This window comes from Polypterus senegalus, chromosome 12 (genome assembly GCF_016835505.1).
Source record: "Polypterus senegalus isolate Bchr_013 chromosome 12, ASM1683550v1, whole genome shotgun sequence".
In the NCBI taxonomy this organism is placed as follows: Eukaryota; Metazoa; Chordata; class Cladistia; order Polypteriformes; family Polypteridae; genus Polypterus; species Polypterus senegalus.
This window is the reverse complement of record NC_053165.1, coordinates 158,928,344-158,944,849: the sequence shown is the minus strand read 5'-3', so window position 1 is coordinate 158,944,849 and position 16,506 is coordinate 158,928,344. Positions and strand designations below refer to the sequence as shown.

Here is a 16,506-nt window from a genome sequence, read left to right as displayed (position 1 = left end):
CAAAAAGAGACCACAGAGAAGAAAAGAAGAGAAGAGAAGGGTCGGAATATTCAGCGTTAGCTGTTCTTACTTTAGATGGGGTTTCTCTCCAAAAGTCAGCGGAAAGATCTCCTCCAGTGTGTTGGCAGCCATGTCGACGATTCTCAGTGCCCGAGGGAGAATGCGAGGCGCTACGGTCAGCTGTAAGACAGAGTATAATTTCTGTTCAACAACTGGACCCCCATGGCAGTGGAGCATTTGGCAGCAATGACAATGCCATACTGGACTCACCCTGTTGCTTGCCAGATAGATATACTGCAGGTTTCCTAAGGAGAGGAGGGCTTCATCTGGCAGACCTGCAGTGACAAAAGACAGACGGGCAGTTAGTGAGGTTGTAACTGTAGCAGTTGATTATGATCTCTTAAGGACCCCCACAAAGCTAAAACGGCTTCATCATCAAAACATAAGCCTTAAAACTCTAGCAAGATCTAGAAAGACAAAGTAGGCCCGGCCCCAAATTCAAACAACAGGCTTATGGCCTGCAACAGGCCAAGCCTTCAAAAAGGGAGATGGTGTTATGGTGCAGCCAGCTTTTCCATCCATCCATCCATTATCCGACCCACTATATCCTAACTACAGGGTAACAGGGGTCTGCTGGAGCCAATCCCAGCCAACACAGGGCGCAAAACAGGAAGCAAACCCCGGGCAGGGCGCCAGCCCACCGCAGGGCACACACTAGGGACAATTTAGAATTGCCAATGCACCTAACCTGCATGTCTTTGGAGTGTGTGAGGAAACCGGAGTACCTGGCGGAAATCCACAGAGTCACGGGTAGAACATGCCAGCTTTTCATCCCTGGTTATTTGTCTAACGGACATTTAGGGGTTTTTTGTTGTAGTAAAGGACTGGCAGAAAGCCGTAACCAGGGATGCACACAGATTGGAAACGAGGAATCAAACTAATCTTTCGTCAGAACATTGGTGAAACAAGAATCACAGTTGAGAGTTCAGACAAATAAGTTTTAAGCCAGAAAAACACTAAAAAATGATTTAAGTTGTTGGAAAACAGCTAAAGGGCCTAAATAATAGTAATTCTATGCCAGACCAGAGGGCGGCGGAGTGTGCCAACGGTCTCTCTCAGTCTCATGCAGACCATTCCCGGGAAATCCCACTTGATTCCGACACCACTGACGATGTCACTTGCCAAACGATGATGTAACTTCAGGTCACAGAGGCGTCGCTTCCTGTTCAAGTGCCAGCAATGACGGCACTTCTGGCACCAACTACATTGTCACTTCCGTTCATGATGGCATCACTTCTGGTTCCTGCGCCAGTGATGTCATTTCCCCTACTCTTGCTTAAAACGGCCATTTTGTCTCAAGACCAGTCCTGTTTTGGACTTGTTTCAAATCAACTTTTTACAGCCCGGAAACAATATACGGGTGGGTGGCTGCCCCAACCCTTTATGATGTCGATGACTCATTCTTATGACAAAGTATTTTTAACAAGGCGTATCCGATCTCATACACAATGTACACAATGCACCGATATTTCAACGGTCACATTGATTACACATTGGACTTGTTGCCACGGTAACCATAGTAAACACTGTTGTCAGGATAAGACGACGTCCACAAGAAAAACAAAATGGCGGTGTGGCATAACGGTGACAACAAATTGAATTTCTCAGGAAGACAAATCAAAAAATAAAAGTCAAAAATGAGCTTCTTGAGTATTAAAACCTCATGTTTGCTAAAACAAATGAAGAAATTCACAATACCTGGCTCAAGTGTGTTCTATTTTTATTTAACTTTTATTTTTTGAATTATTCATTATGTTATTGTTTGTTTTTCTTTATTTATTGTCCTAAAATATTTATTTATCTTTTTAATTATTATTTGATATTTATTGGTTATGCTCCTTTTACTCTATCCATTGAGCCGGGGGACAGGGCCACTTGACATTGTAGCTGTAGGACCACCCTTGCTATTAGTAGACCTAAGATGGCTGTTGTGTGTTGCAATTCTTGTTACTACAGGATCAAAAATAGAGTGCAGTCCTCAATTATTAAGAAATGCCAGACTTGCCGTCTTTGCAGGTCTGAACGTCATGAAGAGGCCTCGCTCTAGGCAGCCTAACCCCAACTCAAATGGCGCATGGGACCCAAAAATAGGACTACAGCATTTAAAGGGCAAATTAAAGATTAAAGAGGAGAGGAAAATCGTAAAGTCTGATGTGAAAGGAAAAAAAAAAAACAAAAATCAAAGTTCGTTTATTGTTACATAATTACTGACAAGACTAAAAAAAATCTATTTAAAGGAAAAACAAAAACAGTCACACAAGAAAAATGAAATCAAACAGATCTGACTGAAAATGCAAAACCCAACGTCAAACAAATCCAAATTAGTAAAAAGAAACAGAAATGAGAGCAGGCGGCCAAAACCAGGATGTCCGAAAACAGCAAGAAGCCAAAACCCAAAGTCGGGCACACCACACGCGCAATGCCAAAGCTGCTAGTGATCTGCGACTTCACCTTCAGCCTCTATCCATTAGGCCGTCTGTGTGCAGCGACAAGGGCAGCAGGGCGATGCAGAGGACAGGGGCACGACCCAGGCATTCTGGCCCCATAACCAACCCCTTCACCAGCACTTAACAGGTCATGTTTGGCGAGCGTCCTCGAGCAAAAATGACTGCCGTCACATCATCCAGGTGGGTACTGCACATTAGTGATGGCTGAAATGGCTACCCACTCACTAAAGCACTTTGTGCAGTGAGAAATGAAAAGAATTACTATTATTATTATTATAGGTGGCTCGCAGTTAGGAGACCTGTGGCTTTGCTTCCCGGATCCTCCCTGCGTGGAGTTTGCATGTTCTTCCCATGTCTGCGTGGGTTTCCTCCCACAGTCCAAAGACATGCAGGTTAGGTGCCTTGGTGATCCTAAATTGTCCCTGGTGTGTTGGTGTGTGTGTGCCCTGTGGTGGGCTGGTGGCCTACCCGGGAATTGTTCTTGCCTTGAGCCCTGTACTGTCTGGGATTGGCTCCAGCAGACCCCCGTGACCCTGTTCGGATTCAGCGGGTTAGAAAATGGATGGATGGATAACTAAATGGTGGGGACATTTAGATTAAAATGTGTGGATGAATTAACTAAATTGAGTAAATTTGCTTTAGAACATTAGAACCATCTAGATGAGAACAGGCCATTCAGCCCAACAAAGCTCGCCAGTCCTGTCCACTTAACTATTCTAAATTAACAAGTTGAGTTCTGAAGGTCCCTGAAGTCCTCCTGTCCACCACACTACATGGTCACTTATTCCAAGTGTCTATTGTTCTCTGTGTAAAGAAAACCTTCCTAACATTTGTGTGAAATTTCCCCTTCACAAGTTTCCAACTGTGTCCCTGTGTTCTTGATGAACTCATTTTAAAGTCACCATCTCGACCCACTGGACTGATTCCCTTCATCATTTTAAACACTTCAGTCAGGTCTCCTCTTCATCTCAGCTCTTTTAATCTTTACAACTCATCCCCTGTAGCCCTGAATCAGCCTTGTTGCTCTTCTCTGGACTTTTTCTAGCACTGCTTTGTCCTTTTTGAAGACCAAAACTGCACACAGGACTCCAGATGAGGCCTCACCAGTGTGTTATAAAGCATTAATAGGCCTTGTAGTCCACACATCAGGTCTCCTCTTCATCTCCTTTTGCTGAAACTGAGAAGGTTCAGCTCTTTTCATCTTTCCTCACAACTCATCTGACCCCCATTGTGTATTTTGACCTCACATTATGACTTCCTACGTGTCGTACTTTACATTTACTGACATTCAGTTTCATCCCCTGTAGCCCTGAATCAGCCTAGTCACTCTTCCCTGGTCTTTCTCTTGTGCTATTATGTCCTTTTTGGAGACCAAAACTGTACCCAGGACTCCAGATGAGGCGTCACCAGTGTGTTATAAAGCCTGAGCAGAAACTCCTGTGACTTGTACTGCACACATCAAGGCGCTATATAACCCAACATTGTGTTAGCCTTCTTCATGGCTTCTGAACACTGTCTGGCATCGGATTGTGTCGACTCCTGCGTCCTTCTCATAAGGTGGACTTTCGGTTTTCAGACCTCACACTTTGACTTCATGCGTGTCGTACTTTACATCTACTGACATTCAGTTTCATCCCCTGTAGCCCTGGAATCAGCCTTGTCGCTCTTCTCTGGACTTTCTCTTGTGCTGTTATGTCCTTTTTGTAGCCTGGAGCCCAAAACTGCACTCAGGACTCCAGATGAGGCCTCACCAGTGTGTTATAAAGCATTAATAGGACTTGTACTCCACACATCAGGTCTCCTCGTCATCTCCTTTTTCTTAAACTAAGAAGGCTCAGCACTTCTGATCTTTCCTCATAACTCATCAGACCTCCCATTGTGTATTCAGACCTCACATTTTGACATCCTGCGTGTCATACTTTACATTTTCTGACATTCAGTTTCATCCCCTGTAGTCCTGAATCAGCCTCGTTGCTCTTCTGTGGACCTTCTCTTGTGCTGTTATGTCCTTTTTGTAGCCTGGAGACCAAAACTGCACACAGGACTCCAGATGAGGCCTCACCAGTGTGTTATAAAGCCTGAGCAGAACCTCCTGTGACTTGTACTCCACACATCAAGGCGCTATATAACCTGACATTCTGTTAGCCATCTTAATGGTTTCTGAACACTGTTGGGAAGTCGATATTGACGAGTCCACTACTACTCCAAAGTTCTTCTCATAAGGAGTCATTTTGTATATTGTGTATTAAAACCTAACATTTTTTATTTCCTACGTGTTTTATTTAAAACGTGTGCATGAACTGTAAATCATTTCCACAACTTTTTTTCGTCCCCATGTCTTGTCTGGGTCTTTGTAGTAACAGGCATCAAGTGATGTATAAAATCTTAATGTATAAAAAGCCTAAACTGAGACACTAGCCAGACATCTGACTGACTGAAATACATGGCAGGTCAGTGAGCCAGTGGACTGTTGGTGAAATAATCGGGTTCATTGACGGTGGGTAATACTAGGGGCCTGGGACCCCCTATTTAAGCCCATGGACTCTCTAAAAGAATGGAAATCAAAACTGTGTGGGAGTCTCTGAATTGACCCCCATAATTTTGACTTTCAGGCCTTCAGGAGGTCCACACATGTAATTGGGGCACAACCTGCTGGCTTACCAACCCGCTATGTAGTGCAGTCAGTCCAGTGAGTGCTGGTCAGTGACCTGCTGTTGACTTCACCTTTCTAGACCAGCGGATTATCGACCTGCTGTGAGCCCTCTGGCCTGCTGCTCTATGGCAGCCTATCTGAGCCACTGCTTTGTGCTGAACATCTGCAATGTGCTATGCTGCCAGTAGAGGGCGCCATGCTGCCTGTACCTGCCGAGGAGAGTCGGTTGTTGTGCAGGTTCAGCGTCTTCAGTTCGGTCAGCCTGGACAGCTCATCATAGGGAATCTCTTCAAGGCGATTGTTCTGGTGGGAAACACAGAGAGAGAGGAGAAGTAAATCCAAGAGACGGACAGAGAGGATCAGTGGTTAGAGTGAAAAGTAAGAAAGGTTCAAGAAATGAAAAGGATGAGAGCTAGAAAGAAAGAAAGAAAAGGAACTATTCTTAATTGAAAATTCATCGTACAACACAGGAAAGAAACTCCAGGAATGCAAAAATTCAAATCAAATCTACGGCACTGTAGTCTCAGCTATGCTGGCCTTAGAGCTTGCAAATGAATTTGACCAAATTGTCCACTTGAAAAATATAAGAGTAGGATTTGGAATAGGATACCTAGACTCCTTAACCTTGCCTAAAATAATAATAATAATAATAATAAATTATATTTTTATAGTGCCTTTCTAAACACTCAAAGTGATTTACATGGAAAGTGGGGAGCCACTTCAACCAGCAATTCACAGCATTCACCTGGATGATGGGACGGCAGCCATTTCAGCAGCAGTACACGAAGCACAAATTAACTATTAGGTGATAAAAGGGTAAGAAAGATAGTTAGGGACAGGGGGTGATTAGGGGGACCTGGATGGACAAGGTTGAGACAGTCAGGACCTCAGTTTTGAAGGACGTCACCATTTTTTTAGCAGTGTCCCTATCACTTCACTGGGGTATTGGGATGCACAGGCTAAGCGCCCCCTACTGGCTTCACCAACACCTTCTTCCAGTAGCAATCCAAGCTTTTCCTGGTTGGTCTCCCATCCAAGTACTGCCTGGGCCCAAACCTGCTTGACTTCAGGTGGCCAGGCTGTTCTGAGGTGCAGGATCAACATTCAGTATTAGTACACCACTTTCAAAAAGCAGAAAGTCATTTCAAAAAATATAAAACAAGAGAAGGGAATTCTAAATGAGTTAGGGAATCCAAACTTCAAAAAATCTGAATGAGTGCAAGCCCAAACCCCCAATTTCGGGGTGTTTATAAGAAAAGTAATGATTTACTTCATGAGGCCAAAGTACATGATAAACAAGAACAGCTGCATCAGATATTTGAGATATTAAAATGTGTGCTTCAACTGAAATGTTTAAAGTCTAAATAGTCTCGATTGTAACAGAAATTTGTCATTTTTTCCCCCTCTGATGGAGGTCCATAGAGAGGGCCAGATTCCTAGAAAAGGATCAAAGATTAAAAAAAAAAAATCATATTCATAATTGGGCAGCATGGTGGCGCAGTGGGTAACGCTGCTGCCTCGCAGTTAGGAGACCCGGGTTCACTTCCCGGGTCTTCCATGCATGGAGTTTGCATGTTCTCCCCATGTCTGTGTGGGATTCCGGCGGGTGGTCCGGTTTCCTCCCACAGTCATGCAAGTTAGGTGCATTGGTGATCCCTAGTTTGTCCTTGGTGTGTGTGTGTGCCCTGTGGAGGGCTGGCACCCTGCCTTGCACCCTGTGTTGGCTGGGATTGGCTCCAGCAGACCCCCGTGACCCTGTAGTTGGGATATAACGGGTTGGGTAATGGATGGATGGATATTCATAATCACTGACCTTAAAATAGCCTAAAACGATACCCCACATACCTGTTTTTTAAAGTTTGCCATTTTAACCTTCCAGGAGTGGTTATTAGACCACCAGTAAAAATCAAATGTCAAAAATATCATCACATTTGTGATTAGCAACCCATTTTTCTAAGCCTTTGTGAAAAGTTGACCCCCAGTATCCCATTAGGGGGATGAACCCTGGTGGTCGGTTGATGTGGCCTGCACAGCTTCAAGTCCTTCTGATGATTATTGATGAAGACATCCATTAGTTTACTCTTCGTCATAAGGGTGTGATTTCCTGCACAAAATCTGCTCCAAAAATGCGCTAACAATGAAATTTTTTTCTTTGGGTGAAGGTGACCAAAAACAGGGGGATACCATAAAAGGGACTGGAATGGTGTATCGTATGTGGGGGGTTTTCTTGTACCGTAGAGTCAGAAGGCACCTGAAGGGACTCTTATGAACACAAAAGAAAAGGACAAACGGAAATCCAGCTAAAGACATTTTCAAATTGTGAATGGCAAAGCCAAAAGGCAGAACCAGAGCAAGAGGCGAAAAGTCAAAAGCAGAAGGCCAAAAAAATGAGAAACAGGAATACATATGGGACCAAGGAAGAACGGAAAAAAGGAGCCGAAGGAGCCAATTCAAGTTCAAGGGTGAGAACAAAGAGGAGCTGCGTCACGGCATACTGTTAAATCACCAGAGTGACCACAGCGTCCATGAACTCCAGCCGAGTCCACAGTGGAAACAGAGCACCACATTCAAAACGTACCGACCGCGCTCCACTGACCTCGCTTCTGTGCTCAAGTACCTGAAGTGAGAGGTGCTGGATGGAGTTGGACAGATTAGACGGGAAGGCCGTCAGGTCCACCCCCCCGCACTCCACTGCCTCTGACGTGGGACAGTCACACTGAGCAGGGCACGCTCCCCTCGGATCACCTGGTGAGGGCGGCAACGCGGGCATCTCTTCTTCATCGTAGAGAGGAGCCTGGGAAAGGAGCTGTGAAGACAGAGAGAGAAGAAACAGCAGGGGCCACCACAGAGGAGACTGAGGTGAGGGGGTGGGAGGGAGGAAGAGAGGACAGTCAGTGGGGCGACAGCTAATATGGCGCCTTACACGGCTAACACTGACCATTACACTAAGACACTATGACTCAACAGACACAGGGAGAAGTGAAAGGTAGGGAATCCAATCCCGGGAATTCGGGAATCCCGCATGTCATTCCCGGGAATCCCAGGCTCCCAGGGATGACACAGTGCACGGGCATCTCACATGTGAATGGTTTTAGAAGGACCGACACTTATTTTTAATAAAACTGCTGCAATATGTTGATACCAATAAAAGACTAACCTTATCTACAAACAGTTCATGCTGTCATATCAGTACATGTATCTAGTTAGTTGTGGTAATAACAGCGTAGAAAGCACAATGCGTCCAGTGTGTGGTCGTTTAGGCGAGAGTGCACCTTCGTGCAGAGTAAGTCAGCCGCTGAGAAAGCACGCTCTGCCTCCACTGAAGTAGGCAGCACAGTCATCGGATACTGATACACTTGTTCTAAACAACGCCCACACTTGCCGTTGCTCTGAAACGCCGCCATTTCAGATTTTACTGATGCATCCAGTTTCTTGGAACAGACGGACGCATTGCAATTTCAAGTTGCTGTTCAAAGCTGTTGTCTGACAGACGTCAATGAAGTCTGCCCTGTCCTGGCATTTGTGAGCTGCAGAGTGCAGACTCCTCCCAGTCCACTGTACTCAGTCTTAGTGGGAGCCGGGAGACTGACGACTGCTGCTGGTCTGCTGTTGACTGAATTAACTGGCAACACACTACACCGTGGGCCAAAACAAATGTGCCACTTAATTATTTTCAACTATAACTCTGTTATTTCTTGATCGAGTTTTACACTTTTACATGCTATATATGCGACCTTGGCCATTTCCGGTTTCCCGGGAATTACAGCAGTTTCATTCCTGGGAATGCGGGAATGAAAAATGTTCGGGAATCCCGGGCTCCCGATTGGATTCTCTAGTGAAAGGCACTATATAATATAAATAAAAGGCATTTTATAAGAATGATATATAGCTGTGAAAGGCACGATAGATAGATAGATAGATGTGAAAACACTGATAGATAGATAGATAGATGTGAAAACACTGATAGATAGATAGATAGATAAATAGATAGATAGATGTGAAAACACTGATAGATAGATAGATAGATAGATAGATAGATGTGAAAGCACCATTAGATAGATAGATAGATGTGAAAACACTGATAGATAGATAGATAGATAGATAGATAGATAGATAGATAGATAGATAGATAGATGTAAAAGCACCATTAGATAGATAGATAGATGTGAAAACACTGATAGATAGATAGATAGATAGATAGATAGATAGATAGATAGATAGATAGATAGATAGATAGATAGATAGATAGATAGATAGATAGATAGATAGATAGATAGATAGATAGATGTGAAAACACTGATGTGAAAACACTGATAGATAGATAAATAGATAGATAGATGTGAAAACACTAATAGATAGATAGATAAATAGATAGATAGATAGATAGATAGATAGATAGATAGAAAGATAGATAGATAGATAGATAGATAGATGTGAAAACACTAATAGATAGATAGATAAATAGATAGATAGATAGATAGATGTGAAAACACTGATTGATAGATAGATAGATAAATAGATGTGAAAGGCACTATATAATAGATATAAAAGGCATTGTATAAGTATAGATAGATAGATAGATATGAAGGACGCTATATAAAATAGATATTTACATAAGGAACTATTTACTAGAGATAAATATGATAGGCATGATATAACATATTGATAGGTATGAAAGGCGCTATATAAACTAAATATGAAATGTACTAAAGGGTTCATTCATATCCTGGGCTGCAGCCTGCATTTTCTTCTCGAGTCGGCGGGTTTTCTTCTTCACATCACAAAGATATGCACAGCAAATTACCAACTCTAAGCCACCCCCCATTTGAATGTTTGAGTGGGTCCCGTGATGCACTGGCAGCCTGTCCAGGACTGTTTCCATCTTCGTGCCCCCATGCTGCTGGGCTTTGACCCCCACCCCTCCACAAAACTGTTCACAAATAAGAACGCTCACTACATGGATGGTGGATAATGAAATCTAAACTAAAACGTGTTTTTCCACTCTCGCTGACCTCCACACATCTGGCAGTGAGCTGGCAGGCCGCCCGTCTTCAGTGAGAAGTGTTTTTAATTACGGTCCTCCCCCAAAGTCCCATGGTGCACTTGTCTAAATGTGTGCTGAGCGCCCGCCAGGAGCTGACGTCCGTCACGCTGCGGGGTCCGTGTGGCTCACTGACACATGCGGTGTTTGCATGCTGTCACCTCATACAGTCGGTGACGCTACCATCCATGGTAAGACTACCTGAGGTGCGGCCCACAGCCTGAATTCTAATAGTCAGAGGGTTTCACTGAGGGATTTCCCAGGTAATGAGGGAGTGGTGGTGGCTAAGACTCACAGTTTCATGCCAGCCACTGACACCCTGACCAAGTCAGTGTAAGCAGCATCTTGGCGTGGCAATTGCTGAATAAAGGCGCTATATAGAATACAGGTTGGCTGTTTTCATTGATAAATTAGATTAAGCTGAAGTTTCTGCCAAACTTCATTGAGAGATCAGCCTACTCCAAAAGGAATGGGCACAGAACAGGGACCCACCCTGGAAGGGATGCCAGTCCTCCTCAGGGCACCCATCCATAATACAACACATCTGAGGGTCTAAGTGGCTTAAAAGCCTGTCTCAGGACTGCCATTGGCATGAAAGAGGAGAATCCCAGGCAGAGCTGGAAGCTGTATTCAAGTGCCATCACCAGAAGGACATTGAGGTTTAGTCGTGCATGGCGCCAATCCTTCAGTCAAGTGTTATATTGCCCGGGTATAAATAAACGAGGAAAAACTGTCTTTGGAGACTCAACATGGCTAAAAACAGTCCCCAATGAGACAAAAAGACGTATGTACGTGTTAATCCATCGAGACAATAAAAATGGTATGTAAAGTATTTGAGGAAGGAGACGCTGTACCCGTGGTTTTAGATGAGATGAGATTTAGACTTCGGCTGGTACAAACATTTCTGCATTCTGATGATATCCTCCCATCAGCCCCAGCACACTCCTACTGCAGTCCCAATGCCGGCACTGCTTTTTGAATGGCACCCTCACACATTATATTTTATTTTTTACTCTTTTATGAATGTGAAGTGTTATTTTAGTATGTATTTTAGTCCAAGAATTTCATTATTGGTAATGATGTCCCATTGTTATCTACAGTATATATGACAATAAATAAACTTGAATTGAATTGAATTAACCCTTCTCTCCTAGATATTAAGTCAGGGCAATGGCAATGCACAAGCAGACTTTTGTGAATATTAGTTCAGCCGTTTTGAGTGTGATTGACAAACCAGCTTACGATTTTATGCACATAGATGACGCTGAGATTTACTTGAGGGTGTTTGGGTAATTGGCAGCTTTCAAACGGCTAACTTGTTGTTGTGATCCACTCACCCAAAATGGCCAAAAGTGATGTGAGGCCTCCACGCCAAAATATGCTTAGCTTCAAAAATTCACAATTATAAGTAAGGTTCACAAACCTTACCAGAGGAAGGGTGACCGTAAACCTCCGGATTGTGGATGAAAGGCCAAACAAAGAATCTTTATAAAAATGAGATTTATTCCACAATAATCAAAAAAATAACAAAACAGTCAAAAGAGCTAAAAAGGGGCAAAAGTAGTTGCCAACAAGGCAATTCTAAGCAAGCAAAACCCAAAAACATAATCTGGAAATTATCACTTCAAAGAATAGAAACAAAAGAGTCAACAAGCCGGTGAATACAAGAAATAACTAAACTCTAAATTGGCATAAGCTGCCCTAATTTGAGGTGTTCATAAGAAATGGAATGATTTACTTCATAACGTTAGAACACAAGAACAATCTGGATGAGAACAGGCCACTCAGCCCAACAAAACTCGCCAGTCCTATCCACTTATTTCTTCCAGTCGAGTTTTGAAGGTCCCTGACGTCTTACTGTCTACCACCCTACTTGGTCTCTTATTTCAAGTGTCTATCATTCTTTGTGTAAAGAAAAACGTCCTAATGTTTGTGTGAAATTTACCCTTCAGACGTTTTCAACTGTGTCCCCGTGTTCTTGATGAACTCATTTTAAAGTCACCGTCTCGACCCACTGGACTGATTCCCTTCATCATTTTAAACACTTCAGTCAGGTCTCCTCTTCATCTCCATTAAAGACTCAGCTCTTTTAATCTTTCCTCATAACTCATCCCTTACACTCCTGGACTCAGCCGAGTTGCTCTTCTCTGGACCTTCTCTTGTGCTGTTATGTCCTTTTTGTAGCCTGGAGACCCCAACTGCCCTCAGGACTCCAGATGAGGCCTCACCAGTGTGTTATAAAGCCTGAGCAGAACCTCCTGTGACTTGTACTCCACACATCAAGGCGCTATATAACCTGACATTCTGTTAGCCTTCTTAATAACCTCTGAACACTGTCGGGAAGTCAACAGCTTAGAGTCCACTACAACTCCTAAATCCTTCTGATAAGATGGACTCTCGATTTTCCGACCGCCCATTGTGTATTCAGACCTAACATTTTCACTTCATATATGTAATTCTTTAAATTTACTGACATTAAATTTCATCTGCCACAAATCTGCCCAAGCCTGTCTGCTATCCAAGTCCTTCTTTAATGAAATAACGGATTCCAAATTATCTGCCAGTCCACCTATCTTGGTATCATCTCCAAACTTAACCAGCTTGTTACTTCTATTCCTATCTAAATAATTTATATATATTACAAATAGCAGCGGCCCCTGCACTGCCCCCTGCTGGTCACCACTCTTAACATCGGCCAGTTCTGATGAGGTTCCTCGCACCATCACCCTCTGCTTCCCGAGTCTGAGCCAATTCTGCCCTCATCTATAAGCATCACCCTGAACTCCAACTTCTTTTAGTTTGATGCCCAACCTCTCATGTGGCACCTTCTCAAATGCTTTCTGAAAGTCCAGATAAGTAATATCGTAAGCTCCACTCTGATCGTATCCTTTTGCTGCCTCCTCATAGAATTCCAGCACGTTAGTAAAACACGACCTCCCTCTTCTGACTCCGTGCTGACTGTTCAGTGAAACTTCTGTCCTTGCCAGGTGTTGCTCAATCTTTTCCTTAATAATTCCTTCTATTAATTTTCCTGTGATGCACGTTAAGCTTACTGGCCTATAGTTGCTTGGATCTGCCCTGTCACCCTTTTTATATATAAGGTGGAACAAGAATAGCTGTGTCAGATATATGAAATATTAAAAGGTCAGAAAGCTCTTGATTGAGATAGAAATTTGTCATTGTTAACACTCTAATAGAGGTCCAGAGATAGCTAGAGCTTTAGTAAAGAATCAAAAATTAAATATAGCATCATATCCGTAATCAGCGGCCTTGAAATAGTCTAAAACGATACCTCACAAGCTTATGTTTGAACTTTTTGCACCTTCTGGCAGCGGCTCTTAGAGAGATAGGACCATTGCTTGATAATCAAATATCATAAATATAATCATATTGTGATCAGCAACCTCGAAAGAGCATAAAACGGCACTCCACGTGCCAATATTACTGATCCCCATTTTATTTGAAGTTTTCTGAAAACTTGAACCCTCGTATCTCATTATGAGGTCGGTTGATGTGGCATACACGCCGACAAGTCCTCATTTGCTGAAGACACCTATTGGTTTGCTCTTTTTCATAAGGATGTCATTTCCTGCACAAAATATTATCCAAAATATTCCTAAAAATATGGGTTTTGTGGGTCTAGTAGAACATAAATAGGGGGGAACCCCTAAAAGCTCAATTTATTGCATAACTAGACATCAAGACGAGTCAAATGGTATATCATATGTGGGGGGCTTCTCGTACCAGTGAGTCAAAAAAAGCCAACCTGAAGTAACTGTTATGATCGCAGAAAAGGAAAAACTCACCGACCACAAAGTGCATACAATGTACCATAGAGATATTACATTTCCCATCAGCCTTTATAGGGCTGGGGGTGGTCCATCAATGGTGACAGACAGGTGCCCCTCCACTCCTCTTGGGGAACCACCCACAAAACACTAGAGACATTGCAGAACAAGCATCTACACATGGAAATCAATCAGTTAACAAAACTGATGGAAAATACATAATTATATAAATAATAATTATAAATAACAAAAGTTACATCAATGATAATATCCAGAAGACAAAAATAAACAAAATGGTAAAGACCCTGGTTTAACATAACACGTATCAGTGAGTGATGCTCTGTGCCCAAGTGTGCCCTGTGGACTTGTACCCTCTTCAGGGTTGGGTTAGGCACCGGCAATGGCAAAACGTTAATCTGTTCTCCTTCATAGCAGCAGTTACAACGCTGATATCATCAGTTTTAAATATTTATCAAGAGGTAGGTATTTGATATCAACTTTATCAACACTTGGAAATTTGATATTGAGCTTCTGAAATCTGATAGCAAGATTTTTAAATTTTGATATTGCACTTCTGAAATTTGATGTCATGATTTTTTAAATTTGATGCATGCTTTTGAAATCTGATATCAAGTTTTTAAAAACTGACATCAAAAAAGAGAGATAAAATGCTAATGTATACGCTGATTTTCAATTCTCATATCGTATTTTGTCATTTTGATATCATGTTTATTAAATTTGGTATAAGGCTTATAAAATTTGATATCACGCTTTTAAATTTTGATATTGAGCTTTTGAAATTTTATATCAAGTTTTTAAAAACTGATATAAAAAAGAGAGCTTAAATGCTAATATACAGTATATGCTGATTTTAAATTCTCATATCGTATTTTGTCATTTTGATATTATGTTTATAAAATTTGATATCAGGCTTTTAAAATTTGATATCGCGCTTTTGAAATCTGATATCACATTTTTAAAAACTGCTATAAAAAAGAGAGCTTAAATGCTAATTTATGTGCTGATTTTCAATTCACATTACGCATTTTGTCATTTTGAAATCATGTTTATAAAATTTGATATCAAGCTTATAAAAAGAAAGACTTTCTAAAAATTGCACTTTCACCACTGGTCCTCATAGCACTAAGCAATTACACTTTAAATTAAAAATCTCCAAAGTATAAAAAAGTGGTGACAGCTGTTTAGGGAGACGATGGTTTGCAGTATTTCATATGGAATGTGGATTTGCAATTTCATTTTCTATTATACCCCTTTAAAAGGCACAATCAATTTCCTTTGAAGGATGGAGCCTGAGGAGGAGGTGGAAAGAATTGAGATTTCCTAGCATTTCAAATTGATTTGAATTCTAATTCTGCTGTACAGAAAGTGAAAAAGGTCCACTTGGAGTCCATGAAGTAAAAGTGTGCACTGACGGATGAAGTCCAAGGAGGTGAAAAGTATAATATAGTGCCTTTCACCTCTGTACCTCTTTTTTTATATAGTGCCTTCATATCTATTATACTGCATGGTCATTTTAATATATATCTTTATTTTACATAGTCTTTCTTATATACACTGTCATCTATAATATAGTGCCTTTCACTACTGTCTATCTATATAACTGTTTTATATAGTGCCTTTCCTATCCCATTTATCTTTTTTTTATATAATGCCTTTCTTCTCTTTAATTATTAATTGTACGGTGCCTTTTACATCTATCTATCTATTATACTGCATAGCACCTTTCCTAACTATCAATATCTATCAATTTGATTTCTTTATCTATTAAATAGTACTTTTCTATTATACTGCATAGTAACTATAAAATCCATCTGTCTTTATTTTATGTAATGTATTTCCTACCCATCCATCTATCAATCTGTCATATAGTGCCTTTCCTAATGTATCTATCTATCTATCATATAGTGCCTTTCATATCTATCTATCTATCTATCATATTGTGCCTTTCATATCTATCTATCTATCAATTATATAGTGCCTTTCATATGTATCTATCTATCTATCTATCTATCTATCTATCTATCTATCTATCTATCATATAGTGCCTTTCGTATCTATCTATCTATAATATAGTGCCTTTCACATCTGTCTATCTATCCAACTATAATATAGTGCCTTTCACATCTATCTATCTAGCTATCTATCATATAGTGCCTTTCGCATTTGTCTATCTATGTATCATGTAGTGCCTTTCATTTCTTCATCTCTCTATATATATAGCCCCTTTTCACGTCTTTCCATCGCCCACTTGAAGGATGGAGCCCGAGGAGATGAAGAGAATGGAGTTTTCCCGTAGCATTTAAAGTTAAATTCTTAAGTCTAAACCTGCTGCGCAGATAATGAAGAATGCCGACTGGAAGGCCATGAAGTGAAAGTGTTCATTCACAGGTGAAAACGTCAAAACAAGACGTGAAGTATTCGGCTGCTGTCTGATGCCGGGGTTTGGATTTCGCGAAACAAATTGGTTTGATCTGGAAAGTCTGCAGGTTGAAATCC

The 16,506-nt window shown here is 41.5% G+C and overlaps 1 protein-coding gene across 1 annotated transcript in view; it reads right to left on the bottom strand.

Moving 5' to 3' along the window:
- Positions 1 to 16,506, bottom strand: part of LOC120540030 (podocan-like) — a 49,049-nt gene that overhangs the window by 22,644 nt on the left and 9,899 nt on the right. Inside the window, exons 3-6 of the mRNA XM_039770480.1 lie at positions 7,778 to 8,014; positions 5,370 to 5,463; positions 271 to 335; positions 71 to 180 (exon numbers count right to left, since the gene is read on the bottom strand). Coding sequence (XP_039626414.1) covers positions 71 to 180; positions 271 to 335; positions 5,370 to 5,463; positions 7,778 to 8,014 — 506 coding nt within the window. The remainder of the gene's footprint in view (positions 1 to 70; positions 181 to 270; positions 336 to 5,369; positions 5,464 to 7,777; positions 8,015 to 16,506) is intronic.